Source organism: Taeniopygia guttata, chromosome 2, assembly GCF_048771995.1.
Source record: "Taeniopygia guttata chromosome 2, bTaeGut7.mat, whole genome shotgun sequence".
NCBI lineage: Eukaryota > Metazoa > Chordata > Aves > Passeriformes > Estrildidae > Taeniopygia > Taeniopygia guttata.
Window position 1 is genome coordinate 115311668 of NC_133026.1, and position 16209 is coordinate 115327876.

The 16209-nt window shown below is 40.6% G+C and overlaps 1 protein-coding gene across 11 annotated transcripts in view; it reads left to right on the forward strand.

The window, feature by feature from the left end:
• The window catches only part of CHD7 (chromodomain helicase DNA binding protein 7), a 133216-nt gene that overhangs the window by 30985 nt on the left and 86022 nt on the right, over positions 1-16209 (forward strand). For all 11 annotated transcript variants that reach the window (XM_072924677.1, XM_072924678.1, XM_030266241.4 and 8 more), the window contains one exon: positions 10778-12638. In XM_072924677.1, the coding sequence (XP_072780778.1) occupies positions 10953-12638 (1686 nt within the window). In that variant the 5' untranslated portion in view covers positions 10778-10952. The remainder of the gene's footprint in view (positions 1-10777; positions 12639-16209) is intronic.

The following is a 16209-nucleotide window of genomic DNA, read 5'->3' on the forward strand; positions in this document are numbered from 1 at the left end:
GGAAGAATCATGCTTTTATGTGTTTCAGATTTTTGGATGATGCTTTGTGATCAGATACAGTAATTTAAAAGGTACTGTAAAATATTGGTCAGGAAAACTCATTGTGTAGTGACAGCAGGCAGTTGATCCTCCCTTTCAAGTAGTTTTATGTACTTCTACTTTCATAACTAGTTTTATATAGTAAATGTAATTGAAGGGACAAGGAGCTAGGTTTATTGCTTTGCAAGCTTAATTAATTAAACAGTTACCTGAGTCTCAGCTGTAGATCCAAATAATATTTGCTAATACAGCATAAGTGTTTAATCTGCCACTAATTCCTGTGACTTCCAAATCAATTGATCTGTAGCAGAGCCTCATCCATGCTTTTTCCTCAGCTGTGCACTTCATTATTGGGTTCAGGTGATCTAAGTCTATGCTACAATAATTCCATTTATAATGCTTAAGTAAAATGTAGTATAATCTTTCAGTCTTTTGGTGGCTATCTTATTCTGGATGTGGCTTCCCTTTTTTTTTTTTTTTTTTTTTTTTTTGGGTAGAGATAATAACTTTGGAAATGTTTAGCACTGGAAATTCAGAGTTCTTTGTACCTGTTCTGATTTTCCTCACTACACAGTTGATAAGCAAAGGAATACACTTTTAGCTGTTGGAGTTTATTCACCTTTAACTAGCAGGTTTTTGACTCTTGATAGGAAAAATATTTTCCTAGAAGTATTTCTACGTTGCACTGTTGCATAGATAATTCACTAGCCATTGTAGATCTTGTTTTGAGAACTGGACTTTGAATGATAGGTGAAATAGCTCTAAAAGGGGCTGTTTACACAAATCTGTATGGTAGCATTTAGTACTGGTATATGGTCATATATTACTTAAGAGTCCTCAATTCTCTTGTTCTGGGATCCTTGCTACTTAAATGGGTGTGCTTGGGTTTTTTAATGAGCCATTTTCTCGGTCATACTTTCCCTTTTCCAGGTATTTACAATCACGAAAGAAATTGCTAGTCAAGCAAAGTTTGCAATCAAACTCTTCCAAAATTATCAAAATAAGCCTTCCTATTTCTTATGCTTGTAAAATAATACTCTAATCTTTTAGGCAGTCTGGCCACTTCTTTAATTTTCTTTCTTTTCCTATTTCGAAAACCACAACCAAGGCAACAACAACAAAAAAACCCCACATAAAATAACACAAAACCCCACTGACCTTCTATCCTAAATTTTAACCTCACAGTTTTTGTGAGTAGAAATACATTTTTGGGCTTGTTGAGGAGAAGGCAATGTGGAAAGTTTTGTTTTGGGTTTGTTTGTTTGGGTTTTGGGGGGCTTTTTAAAAGTTTATTTTAACTGAAAAGGATGTGGAAAGTTTTAATTCTTTGCAGATGCTGCAGTAAAATTGATAAGCTTAAGAGGCAATTTAAATAAGACTGTGAATCATTAGGAACAGTGAAGATAGTGCTTTCTATTAGAAAATTAAGTTTAGCCCTTCTTTTTGAGAGAAGGTTTCCATGTTCAGTTCTAGATGAGTAAAACTTCCCTTTCACATCTGATCTGTGAATGCAGTGCTGCTCTTGTATGTTCATGATTTATCTCTGCAGAGTTTGTGGGGAATTGAAGGTAGCTCAAGAACTTTCCTGTTGGCTGTAAAAAAAAAATGTGGTCGATGAATATCAGCTGCTCCTGCTGGTTGCAGTAGTTTGAATGGCTCTGGGTCAGCAATTTGCAATCAAAAGACAGTTACTTCCAAGTTCTTCAAAATCTTGATGAGAAAGGTGTGAGATTGCATAGTTCTAGAATTTTACATGACAAATTTTCCTCTGGAAGGCTCTTTTTTTTCATTTGAACTTATCCTGGAGTAGTTTTAGAACTGCAAATTGATTAAGCAAGATGCTTGAAAACACCAGTTGGTTTTCTGTGTGAAGAAAAAACTGATGTCCCATTAAAGTTTTCCACAAGAAAATTTGGTTGTCTTCCCTTTGAACCTGCTTTTATAGAGGAAAAACATTGAGCTCAGTTCTACTTGAGCAGAAGGGCCACCCTGCACATGAGGACTGACAGGGGTGCACTTATCTAACAGTCCCCAGTGCAATTTTAAAATTTCTGGCACTATTGTTTATGCTGTCTAGGCATCCCTTTTCCCTGTTTGAGTGAACTTGAGCTTACTCTTAAGTGTCTTAGTCTTAAACACTAGAAGCTGTTGAAACTTCCACACACTTTTCCCTTTTGGGGAAAACAGCTTGGTATAGCTGTTTATGTTGTGGTTTGAGTAAGTACTGATCACTGTGAGCCAGGTGATACGTTAAAAAAAAAAAAACAACAAAAAAACCCACCAAAAATCCCCAAAATAACCCCCCAAAAAAATCAGACTTCATTTGTATGTGCAAGAGCCTGCTTCCATTGCATTGACCAAGAATAAACCCCCTTTTTTGACATATCCTTCTCCAAAAAACAACAGAATGTTCAAGGTGCATATGTTAATTTTGTTAAAACAAACAAACCTCTCAAATTTAAGTAGTCCAATTAACATTAGTTGTAGAAGATCATTTGGGTGTCTGTCCTGTATCTCAGCTGTCCCCTGTATTCTGTGGGACATTACTGGACCCACCTGACACAAGGACTAAATGAAGGTTTCTGAAACCTGTTTACTCCATGTACTGTATTCTGTCCTGCAGTCTGTCTTCACACCCTCCCTCCCCAACCCTTTTTCTTTGTGGCCTATTTTAAGTTAGTGAAATAATTTAACATTTCTTTTAAACAGTCTATAGCATATGATAAAATACACAATTAGTTTGATGCTACAGGTCTTTTTTGTAACCAAGTTAAAATCTGTGGAAAAAAAAAAAAAAGAATTTAAAATTTGTAAAATTTTGGGTCTTGGGATGGTCTCTAAGGTCCCTTTGAACCCAAGCCATTCACATTTAAAATACATTAGGAAATGCTGATGTTATCTTTTTCTAACAGAGACTTTTTGTAATCTTTTCTTAGTTGAGTACATAGTAATTTTTTTCTTTGCTGAAAGGGTCAAGACGGTATGTTTAGGTGTGTAAGGCAAAAAGGATCATCAGTGCTGGAAGCTGAGCGAGAGCTTAAGTTTAGGTGTAGGATGGCTCATTTGCCACATGTAAAGAATGTAAGAGGGAACTACCATTTTGTTCCTGAGTCCTGAAGTGTGTTCTCCTTAGTCATGTGAAAACTGGCTTTTCACTTTGGGTGCACAGGGTGTATTTATCTTCACAGAAATGAGTGTGGATATGTGGTTCCTGTACAAGAGCAGACTGCGATCTACCAGTATTTATGAAGAACACATGTACAGGAAAATGACTCTTAAGTACAAGTCATAAATTGAAATGATTATAGAATATACGTGGACAAATATACCATGTGTGGTATCGGTAGACTGTAATTTCATCAAGTGGTTTTTCAGACTTCATAAACTATGAATGAAACATGATTGTATTGGCCTTGTAACAGGTAAAGTAAAATATAGGGTCTGGCTACTTTAAAGCGCTCATAACTCTATGGCTGGAAATAGCCTTTTGGGATACGATTAACTCTTAAAACCTGACCGTGATTAAAAAAATACATTTCGGTGAAAATCACATGTTCAGAAACTCTGGGAAACATCTGAGTCTCCACCTCATGAATTTTTACAGTTCCCAACTTTCTGGGTGTAAACACCATGAGCTGTTTCGGCGAAAGGAGCGGGGAAAGGCCCCGTGTTCCTGAGAGCTCCGTCACCCCTCCGGTTATTTCGTGTTTCCAGCGGGTTTTTTCCGCTTTCGGCGGCTCGGGCTTTGTTTACTCGGGGGGCCGGGCCGGGCCGGGCCGTGCGGCGGCCATGCCGCCCTGCCCTGCCCTGCGCAAAGCCTCCCGCTCGCCGCGGCGACCTCTGCCCTTTTGTATCCTGTGACACTCAGCCTGTCTTTGTGCTCAAGTTTATCCATGATGGATACGTTTCCCTCCCAGTCGCATATGCCGGGAGCACGGCGGAGCGAGCAGATAAATTATTTTCAGCTGCAGGCCTGGGCTGGGGGAGGAGGGCAGGAGGGTGGCGGGGCCTCTCCGCGCCCCGGCCCAGCAGGACGGGGCGCAGCCTCCCCCTCCCCCGGGAATATGCAAGGGGATGACTCTCGGGCCTCTCAGATCCTTTTTAAATGCAAAAGAATGTAGGAAATTGCCAGATCAGTTGGTTAATCAGTGACAACTGCAGTAGGTGCACAAAAAGCCCGGAGCTATCGCTTGCACGAGGTGTTTTTTCAGCGCCCCAGCGGGGTCGCCGGTGGCCCCACCTCTTGAACACCCGGGCCGGTTTAGTGTCAGCTTGAGAAGGGAATGTAATTGCGGGGAGATTTCTGGGTGACTGATGGCGACAATATAGGTCTTCTCCCTGCCACCAGCCCCCGCTGGCCCTGCTAGCGCTTTGTGTTGGCCTGGCCATCGCACAGCCGCGGAGCGGCGAGCGCTCAGCTGCATGTCCCCAGCCCACCGAGACAGGGCAGCTGTGCAGGCCGTACGATTTTCCGTATTTTTTTTTTTAATATTTACTACACCGCTGCCTTGTCACGGTCAAACCTCATTAAGAGGTCACGTTAAGCATGCTACTGCTCCCCTTTATGAAGTTATTTGTGAGGTTAACACCTCTGTCAAATGGTTTGAAGAGTATTCCTGAAATACTTTTGTGACCGCAATTGTTTCTCTTACTTATCTGGGACTATTTTTAGATTAATCACCTCACATCTGTGTTTTAAACTTATATTGGGAGAGAGGGTGGTCATGCAATGAAAAAGGCCTCTTAAAATTCCAGGTTACATAACACCAAAACTGAAGTATTTCTAGATTAGGCTTGTTCCCTCTTCTCTCACCTCATGTTTGTAATGTACTTAAATGTAAAAAAAAAAGCCTTTCTTTTTTTTTTTTTGGGTTTTTTACAATTTTTTTTTAAATTTCTCTGGTTACCTCATTAAAGGCTTACAGGTACATGTCCTAAACTTTCTTCTTTTTCTTATCATCAGGAAAGAAAAGACATGCTGAGGCTTCTTCTGTAATATTATAGGTGCTGACTTAAAATTAGCAGTGCTCCCATGTTAGTGCAAAGAGTTTGCAGCCCAACTGGTGTGGTGAATGCCTTGTGTGATGTAACACTGAGGCTCCGTGGGTTTGCATCAGAGTCCTCCTAAGTGACGCTTTTGTGGTCTCATATCAGAGCTCCTGTGAACTTGAATGACGTAGGATATTGTTTCCAAATGTGTGGCACAGGCTGAACTCTGGGCTGGTCATTCCTGCATCAGCTGCTTGACAGCAGCAAGCTGCCAAATATTCGAAGGCTGTAGTGCCCTCAGTTGCCTCGGTGAAAGCCTGTTTTTGCCAATGTACATCATACATTAAGGAAGTAAAATCCAATCTGGCTTTTGCGGAACAATTTTATGAGAAATGTAGGATTTCATGGATTTCTTGGCAAAAAAAATGTTACTGAATATCATTCATGGCATTTTAGCTGATTGCACATTGACAAAACCTGTGACCTTTGAGGAAAGGCACCTAAGGTTTCCTCTCCCCTCTCCCTCCCCTCCTTTTCTTAATTTAACAAGAGACATTGACAGCCTTTAAGTTGCTACTGCAAATCCTCGTAAAGATATAATTCTGTGAAGAACTAACAGGATTCTTAGTATAAGATAAAGGTGAAACCAAACTTTTAAGAAATGCTTAAGTCATATTTGCTGATGCTTCCCACTAAGTCAGAATACTCCTGAAGTGCATCAGGTCATTCTTTTCATCTTTGCAAGTCCCGTCTTCCTTTCCTGGGACGAGGGGGAACGAGATTCCTGCCATCCTTTGATGTCTGAACTATACGAACTTAATTTTTAACACAGCTGTGCTGTGTGAAGTGCCTAGTAGGAAAGCATTCTAAGTGAATTAAAAAAAGAAAAAGTCTTCAGGCATTCAGGAAACCAAGTTTCTTTGGAAGCTGCAGTCAGAAATGATGTTGCAATCACTTTACAGGTCTGGTCTTATATTTTGGCTAATCTATATGCAGGAGGAACGCACCATGCATGGCGTCTGTAACAGCAATGAAAAGTAAGCATTAAGCACATAGGAGACGAGGCATGCTTCCCACAGACATGGTCAGGCACTTGCATAACCGTCCTGGCATCAGCAGTGCTGTGTGCTCAGTAGGTGAATGAGGTGAAATGTAGAAGCCTCATCAGCCATCTTGCTCAATTTGAATGTCTTGTCGTGACTTTTTCTATGTTGTCATGGTGTTACATGTGTTTATGAAGTTTTTGGTGAATGTTTTCCTTCAACTTTATGAGTAAAATAAGAATGTGACTTTCATTGCTGTCATCTATGTCATATCCTTCCATGCGGCAAATGCTTAAATTACTACCCCTAACAGTCAGCAGGAGCTTAGCAGTTTTGAAAAGCAGTTTAAATGTGCAATGTTTAAATGCAGATTTAGTAGCCTAATGTTTAATCCTAAATTTTGAGGCTCTGGTCTCAGAATGACCTTTGGCATGGTGCTGTTTTTAGCACGAGAGGTCTTTTTAGCCTAGATCTTCAAAATAGCACAGTATTTGTGGTGTTTATTGCATTGTATGTAAAGGAATACTTCCATTATGTGAGTAGCTGGTTTGTTTGTGTCTGTCAAATACTTCAGAGTGTTGTCAGAGGTATCAACTAATAGCTGTAAAAATATAACTCCGCATGATGCATGTCATTTCTAGCTTGGAGCAGTCAGTGTTAGTTGCCTTCTCACCTTCTGTTTATTCAGTCTATTTGCCTGCACGGCCAAATGCTGTTGAATTTCTTCTATAGAAGGGTTGATAACTGATATTTGAAGGAACCTGTTGATTTACAAAAGGTTCTTTTGAACGGCTGAATGTGAGGATGGTGTGGAGGGCATAGGCATCTGTGTACTGCCCTTGCTGCTTCCTGGTCTTGACTGCCTGGATCTGCTGCTTTGGGAGGAAAACTAATGAAGTTCAGGTTTTCAGTGTTTGTAGCCCTAGATAAGTTATGTACATGCAGCAGGCAGTTTAGTTCAACTTATAAAAGTGGGAAGCTGCTGAAGAAAACTGAGTGCATGTAGCTTTGGAATATTAAGCTGGATAATGGTTAACTACTACTTAAATTTGAGATTTAGCTGTTTAAGACTGGAATGTTGCAAACTGGAGTAAATGTAAGCTTGAGACAACAGGGTTGTTAAGCAATTGACTGTGTCCTGGCGGTTGGGCTGCACCACTGCTTTGAACAGAAACAGGCTGTCTAGGCAGCCTTAATGAAATATATTCATTGACTCTTTAAGTCAGTCTTCTTGGACCCATCTTTCATGTTCAGGAAGAGAAAAGTGATAGGATTTTATAGCAGAACCTGTATAGTTTAAGATGACAATAAAAAAAAAATCACTGTCTTTTCATACATTCATACTTTGTTTTAGCTGTCTACTTTTCTAAGGGTTCAGATACTCTTCACTTTGTACCCAACAAACCAGTCACTGCTTCTGTGTATGTTGATTTTAAGTTGCAGGAATGTAGAGAAGATGTGCCATCCCTTATTTTAAACAATTTAATTTTAAAAAATGACTGTAAGCTGAATTTATCACAGTTAGTCTTGCTGTTAGTATGTCTGCCTTTATGGGTAAGTGAACAGTGGTGCTGAATAAATATTTTAAGTAGAATTAGTACTTGATGCAGGTTCTAATTTTATTTGTGTGTTGGCTTTCTTTTGTTTTGAAAGAAGCAGACATAGTTGCAACTTAAAATAAGGCTGTGACTCTTGTGACTTGCTTAACTACCTAGATGTCTACCCTGTTACAATAGAAGGTTGAGAGGTTAGTAAGTAATTCCAGTATTAGTATTGACTATTTCCTTATCAAAACACTGGTTAATTTATTTTAATCAGGCTGTAGCTGCTACTGTCTTTCATGCTTCAACAGCTGCTGTTAGCCATATATCACATCAGAGGTGTGACTTTTATTGGGGAAAGTAAAATTGGCGAGAGAGCAACTGACTGCTTAGGACTGTGGTCATTAAATTTGAGGCTGGACTTAAATCTGAAGAAATAATCCTAAAATTTGAGGCTTCTTTACCATGGCCTTATGCTGTGTTTCAGATGTAGTAACTTTAGCATCCAGAGCTCAAACATGAAGTTGATTCATGCCTCAGATAAAAATGCAGTTCTAAAATCACGTAATGGCAAACAGTGCTTTTGATCTTAATTTAGATGATGGATTTGTTTGTTTACAAGCTGCATCATAAACTTAAAGGTTAGTTTTCTTTTGAAAGAGTATGTGCTCAGGAAGCCAGGTGAGTGCTAGGTTCCCTAGCACATCTCCTGTGTTGTGAGGGACAATACTTAGCCCAAACTTGCAAATTGGGATGGTGTGAGCTGAACAAAAACAATGTGTGTTTAGTAAAACAAAACCCTTACCCTATTTTAATTTGGTTCTCTGGGTATAGTAGCAGATCCAAACTACTCTGAGCTGATGTTGACTGTTCCCAGTGGCTGACTGGCCTGAATTTTATTGGATTCTTGTCAGCTGAAAAACAGTAAACAGAGCAGATTCAAATGCTTGCTTGATGCTTGTAACCTTGTTTCTGGAGATGCTCTGTTAGCTTGTTATAAAATTGCATCAGTGCTTCAGGAGACTAGAGCCTGCTTGTCTTAAAAAATGGTTAACAGGCATGATTTATATAATAAAACGAGTGAAAATTCTTACATATTCTTAATTGTGTGGCTGTTTCTAGTGGGTGGGTGAGATCTACTTGGCTCCAGTTTGATATTGCCCAGATTACGTCAGAGGTTGGAAGGTAACAGTATCTGTGTGCTCTGCTTTTTAGCATTTCCAGGCAAAGAGACTGTTCTGTTGGAGACTCTCAGTGCACACTGAAGTCCAGCTTTAACAGCTCCTGATGGCAATGAGCATCAGTAGTCACAGTGCCAGACAGCCTTGAGCAATCAGGGATCTTCACCAAGACTGTGGTCTGCTCTGGAGCAGTCTAATAGCAAAAGCTTCTTTTGGTGAAGGGGTTCCTTCTCACCTTTTTGAAACTTCCTTATGGTGTGCTCTAATAAACTGAATGAGGTGGTGAATATTACAGATGGCTTCTGCGTAATAACTGAAATGAAATAAAACAAAATAGGTATTAGAGATATGAAGATGGCTCATAGGAGTTTGCCTCCAAGTGATTTAGGAAGTGTTAATATCCCAGCCGAGCACTAAAGAGATTTAAGTGTGTGGTTTTAAAGGTGACATTCAAATGCTATTTTAAGAGGAGTGATAAATGCTTGTGCCTTTCCTCTTGCCCTCTGCTTCATGCTGTAGAAGGTCCTCTTGACAGTGGCTACAAGAAGGGTAATAAATGTGCTGGTATTTTCTCCCTAAAACTTGTCTGAGACAAATCAAACAGTCAAACAGTCTGGCCTGGCATTTTGTGTCCAAAGTGACTGACAGCATCCCTCTTCTACAAAATAATGCAAGATGTGAAAGCATAAACTTGTGAATCTTCTTTACTTTGGTTGCTGGTTAAGAGCAGTTGGTGTCTGCAAGCAGAGTCGCCACTGAATTACCACCAAGATACAAAAATAGTTTTACTTGCTAAGTGTATGGGTTCCTTTGACTATTGTCTTAAATTTTATTTTGCATGTAAGACACAGTGTTTAAAATTTTAATTTTTAAGAAGAAAAAGACAGCATTATACTACCTTTGTTCATAAAAATTGATCCAAACAAATCTTTGGAGTTCTTTGGGAAAAGGATAAGGGTATGCATTTCAGAATAGATCAATCTTCCCTGCAGAAAACTTGAATGAGAACTTTTCTGAATCTGCTCTGTTACTGTGTTGTTGCTTTTTGCTTTATATTCACCAAGTCCAAATGTATACCTTGTTAAGTTAGCTTTTTGTTAAGTCCTTTTGCCATTACTAGTTCTCTTGAGTGAGTATTCAAGTTCTGGAGACATCAGAACTTCAGTGTGGTCTTCCAAAGTGCTGTAGTTGCAGTAGTAGTACGACAACCTGAAGATGAGTAATGAACTCCATTGATACTATTCTGTGTTACCATCATAAAGGAAATTAGGACAAGGATTGTGAAATCCACCCTATCATGATGAAGCTTTTAAATTTAATTTTCTTACACAAATTGAACATACAATTTTGCTGAAAGGGGAATAAGCATTGTGTCTTTCAGTGTACAAATTCATTAAATTAGGATAAACTGTGTGTTTAAAAAAAAATCCCTTCCTAAAGGCTTGGAGTTTGGTCTGTATTTAGTGGGTCATCTCTGTATGCATTTGAAAAATGTTTTGTGTATAACTAACTTTAGTTCATCCTAGGACCTGGTGCTTCTGCTTGCTCATCTGATTACGCAGCTCAGGGGAATAAGGTTAAGGACATGCTGTTGGTAACTAGAGCATTTTCAGGGCTTTAGTTCAGCAGATGGGCTGCTCAGCTATATTCATACATCTGCCTACCTGCTGTGGCAGCTGCTGCTGCTGCGTGTTGTGTTCTTTTGTTCTGTTCCACCCAAGAAAGGAGCACTAGGAAGTGTAGTGAATGGATTAATTTAAGGTTAAGACTAGTGTTTTGCTTGCTTCCTAACTCTCTATCATAATAAAGCTTTGGATAAAACTGATGAATCCTTCGTAATGTGAAATAGATTTTTAAGATGTATTTCAGGGGGCTGAAAGTACCTAGCATATACAAAACAGTCAAGTATGTTTTCTTTATGTTGCCTGATGCTATTTATTTTAATATCTTCTTCTCTTTCTCCCCCTTCCCCTGCTTTTTCTAGGAGCAGTAACCAGACTTTGCCTGACACTGCATGGTCCAAAAGAATTAAGGAAATATGGAATGACATGAAGGAGATTAGTTGAGGATTAAAGGCTTTGAGGACAAAACACCTCACCGAGGTGAAGCACAGACTAACATTCTGGTTGTAGCTCCAAGGAGCTGCGTGCTGAAAAAAGATGGCAGATCCAGGAATGATGAGTCTGTTTGGAGAAGATGGGAATATTTTCAGTGAAGGGTTGGAAGGTCTTGGAGAATGTGGATATCCTGAAAATACAGTGAATCCTATGGGTCAGCAAATGCCCATGGATCAAGGATTTCCCACTTTACAGTCATCTCTTCATCATCCTCCTGCAAATCAAAACCAAGCCAAGTTGACCCATTTTGATCACTATAATCAATACGAACAGCAGAAAATGCACCTGATGGATCAGCCGAACAGGATGATAAGCAATGCCCCCGGGAATGGTATAGCGTCTCCTCATTCGCAGTATCACAACCCTCCAGTTCCTCAGGTTCCTCACAGCAGTGGTGCTGGTGGTCAGATGGGAGTCTATCCCGGCATGCAGAACGAAAGACACGGCCAACCCTTCGTAGACAGTGGCTCCATGTGGGGACCACGGGCAGTTCAAGTGCCAGACCAGATAAGAGCACCGTACCAGCAGCAACAGCAGCAGCAGCAGCCGCAACCGACACAGCCGCCACAGGCACCCTCTGGACCCCCTGGGCAGGGCCATCCTCAGCACATGCAGCAGATGGGAAACTACATGGCTCGTGGTGATTTTTCAATGCAGCAGCATGGTCAGCCGCAGCAGCAGAGGATGAACCAGTTTTCTCAAGGCCAAGAGGGCCTCAATCAGGGAAACCCTTTCATTGCCACCTCAGGACCTGGCCACTTGTCTCATGTGCCCCAGCAGAATCCCAGTATGGCACCTTCTTTGCGACACTCAGTCCAGCAATTTCACCACCATCCCCCTGCTGCTCTCCATGGGGAATCAGTAGCCCACAGTCCCAGATTCTCCCCTAATCCTCCCCAGCAGGGTGCTGTTAGGCCGCAAACACTTAATTTTAGTTCTCGGAGCCAGACGGTACCCTCACCTACTATAAACAACTCAGGGCAGTATTCTCGATATCCTTACAGTAACCTTAATCAGGGATTAGTTAATAATACAGGGATGAATCAGAATTTAGGCCTTACAAATAACACTCCAATGAATCAATCTGTACCAAGATACCCAAATGCTGTCGGATTTCCATCAAACAGTGGTCAAGGACTAATGCACCAGCAGCCCATCCACCCTAGTGGCTCACTTAACCAAATGAACACGCAAACTATGCACCCTTCACAGCCTCAGGGAACTTATGCCTCTCCACCTCCCATGTCACCTATGAAAGCAATGAGTAATCCAGCAGGTACACCTCCTCCGCAGGTTAGACCTGGTAGTGCTGGAATACCAATGGAAGTTGGCAGTTACCCAAATATACCCCATCCTCAGCCGTCACACCAGCCCCCTGGTGCCATGGGAATTGGACAAAGGAATATGGGCCCCAGAAACATGCAACAGAATCGTCCATTTATGGGTATGTCTTCAACACCACGGGAGATGGGTGGGCACATGAGACCAAATGGTTGTCCAGGTGTTGGCCTTGCAGATCCACAAGCAATACAAGAGCGACTAATATCTGGCCAGCAGCTTCCTAGTCAACAGCAGTCTTTTCAACAGCAAATGCCAACCTGTCCTCCCATGCAGCCTCATCCAGGGATACATCACCAGTCTTCACCACCCCCACATCCTCATCATCAGCCTTGGGCACAGCTTCACCAGTCACCACAAAACACACCACAAAAAGTGCCTGTCCTTCAGGTAAGCTACTTCCAATTACTAGGAAATGTTTCAAGTGACTGTAAATGCCTTTCAGGATACACAAGAACTATGGTTTCAAAACTGTTGCCCCTGTTCAACTCCCTTGTTTGTTATTGGTTATGTGGCTTTTTTGGTGTACAGAGGCTGAAGGTAAAATGAGGTTCAGATATCTTTCTAATGTCTTACAGTAATTTTTATAGGATAACTTTATGGCTAGACCAAAATGTGATACAACAACAGGACAAGCAGAATACGTACTATTTTTTTCATGCTGGTTCCTTTGGGGAGAAGATGGAAAGTACGTGTAAGAGTTGTCATTTAATTATTCAATTTTTGTATTTGCAACTTGGAGGAAGAAGTGTGTGTAATAATGTGTTTGTTTTGGCCAAACCAAGGTATTTTTTTTTAAATCCTAAGGGAATGTTCTGTGGTTTTAAATTAAAGCTTAAATTGTTACAGGTGAAAAAATTTCTGGCGTGAACTTCTTTAGCACTAAGTAATGAAACGGAGAAGTGATGGGGAAACAGTTTATACAAGGAGAAGACAACAATGTGAATCAGTCTGAAATTAAATCTTCTGAGGCTCAAGTGAAATGTTAAGTAGAATGCAAGTTTTATTTTACTGAGGTTTTGATCTGCCAGGTTTTGATGGCCATGTATTGCTTCTATGTAATTTTTCAATTAGAAGCTAAAAATGGTAAAACATCTTGATCCTCTGTAGCTTAACAGGTTTGACTACATGCTAGTATGTTAAGCTTCAGCTGAAAAAGTGCTTTTTGGAGTCTTCACATTTGCTGTTGTTTGCCTTTGACTCGGTCAATCAGAATTCAAGAGGTTTTGATACCAGATGAATTAGTGGTCAAGATATCAAAGATTTCCTAATTTTATGGTTTTTTTCCGATCAGTCAATAATTAATGCCAAGTAGCTCTGCCCATAAATATTTGGAGACAATTGTTGGAATGCAGACGTAACAACACGATGCTACAATACTCTTAATAAATCATAAAAACAGCTGTCCTGGGCAGTGTCCCGGGCCTGTGCGCAAAGCAGCTGCTCAGCCGTCCCCTCCACTGCTGCCTGCCGGCTGCTTCTGTTCGCTGCTCCGCACAGCGTGAGCCGGCTCTGGGAATCAGATGTATGCTCTGCGGAGAGGCAGCTGACAAGGAGTGCTAGATGGAACAGCTCAGCAGCTGGGACAGGCTTCCACATTCCCCGTGGAAGAGAGGAGGAGGGGGCGACTAAGCTGGGCAAGGGGAAAAGTGCACTGTCTTTCTCTTGGGGGAGGAGGAGGAGGCTCACTTGAAGAGTCAAAGTATATCTTCAAGACCATCTTTCTCTTCCCTGCCTACCTCCAAGTTGGTTTGAAATTTTAGATGCCTGTTTCAGCCCTTCCTCTCTCTGCATTTCCACACACTTTGTTTGGAGAACTTAAATTACAGTTCTTGCATGCATATGGAGTTGTGTGTTCCTGTCTGAGACAGCACCTCTTGCCAATGCCTCCTGTTACCAACTGTGTGGGTAAGCAGGATGAAAAGGAAAGAGCTCAAGACTAGAGGGAAAAAATGAAAAGAATGAGTGAGTATTTGGGAAGGAGGTAATGACAGCACAGAGAAATCAGTACAGGTAGTAATGAGAAAAAGAAGTATAAGACATGTTTTTTACTGAGATGAGAGAGATGAGAGCTGAAGCATCTAGTAGAAAAAACTTGAAAGAAAATTGTAGAAATACCACAAGATTTTTAAGGAACAAAAACCAGTGTCACTAGAATCTTTCATAACCCATGATGGTGGGAATGTGGGAGGAAATACTTGAGGTGGACTGTACCCTAAAGCAGTGGTGTTCTTCACCGGCATTAATTCCTCATTTTCCTATGACCATCCAGTAAGCCTATTTTTGGCATTAAAAGGTGGTTTGGAAGCAGAAAGTTTGCTTGAAAAATGTACAAGCTTGTTAAATGTTCTTGGGGCATTTTTTCACTTTAATCAGTGAAAAGGTTAAACACAGACAGCTCAACCCTTAAATAAGCTAAGCAACCTATTACAGAGAGCTGAACTGCAGACGAATAGCTTGAAGAAAGGTAAGTGCTGAAACGAAATAATTAGAGGAAAACCACATGATAACTCCAGTTATTTGATTAAAATCAGTAATTCAGACAGTTGTAGCAAGCCAAGTAACTTCTCTGTTAGCTTATTTCTGTTAAGTTTTTATCTGGTAAAAGTTAGTGTTCAAGTACCTTCCCATTAAGTAATTAGTTTGAGCCTTGACTGTGGTAATGAAACTTAACAGGCAGGCGTTTCCCCCTTGAAAACTGTTTGGATGAAATGAGTATTGTTCAAATCAACGAAAACTTAACCCCTCCCCACCCCCTGGGGAAAAAATGCAGATGTGCAAAACCCCTGCTCTTAAGCCTGAATACAGATTTGGTAGCTCTCCCGTGTCTTGCTTTTCCTTTCATGTCAGTAGGCAGAGAAGTGTTCGCCGAAGTGCAGTTATTTAAATGATTGGTTTGTTTTTATTTGTATAAAATGAATCAACAAAATTAATATAGTCAGAGAAAATGGAAATCGCTATGTACTTTAAAATCAACAGAAGTCATCTTAGTAATTATTTTTCTGTGATTTGGAGCTAGCCTTATCATGGGAAGGCTGTAATACTTGTGGTTAACCAAATTACTGTTTTGTTGTTAGATATGTTGGAAGGAAAGTGAAGTTCTTTTGCTTTTAAGTTGAAATAAATTGCTGTGTTGATTCCAAGGCTTGTTATTTCTTTTTTTTGTATGGAAAACTGCAAATTATTTTGGCTGTGAGATGAAGCTGGTGATTGACAATTAATCTGGTTTTGATTTAATAGCTGAAAACTAGACATGGTTATTAAGACTGTGTTAGCAGTGAGTTGCTGGCTTCAGTGGAGTTTGATAGATCCATAAGAATCACTGCAGCGTTGGGATGTTCAGTATGTGTGCTTGGTTTGTCAGGCACTCCTTTGAAATGCTTTTCACCAAAGGTTTTTGGAAGAGCCTGGTGTCCATGGGGTGAGAAGGCTGGTTCTGCTGTGGCAGAGCAATCCACCAAGGGGCAAATCAGGGCTCAGGAGTGGCTTGCCTGTTTTCACACTGGAGGCAGCTGTGTTTGGTTTGTGAGCTTGTGTTCTCCAATATGCTCATGAATGATCTGGAGAAGAGTGAAAAGTCAGATGGCAAAATTTGCTGCTGCTGTTGATATAATCAAAGCAGAGTACCAAATGCAGATGTGATGAAGAATCTATTAAGAACGAAATAAAATAATCAGAAATATAATAGGAGAGTCAACTACGTGGCCACTAAGTTGTGTGAGTCAAGACATGGCCAGGGGAGGTTTAGATTGGATATTAGGAAAATTTTCATCACAGGAAGGATTATCAAACATTGAAACAAACAAGGTATAAATTTGCCATCTGTGAAGGTATTTAAAAGATGTATAGATGTGGTGCCTAGAGACATGTGGACATGCTTTATTGGTGGACCTGACAGTGGTGGGTTTACAGTCAGACTTGATGATGTTAAAGGTCATTTCCAACCTAAATGACTTTATGG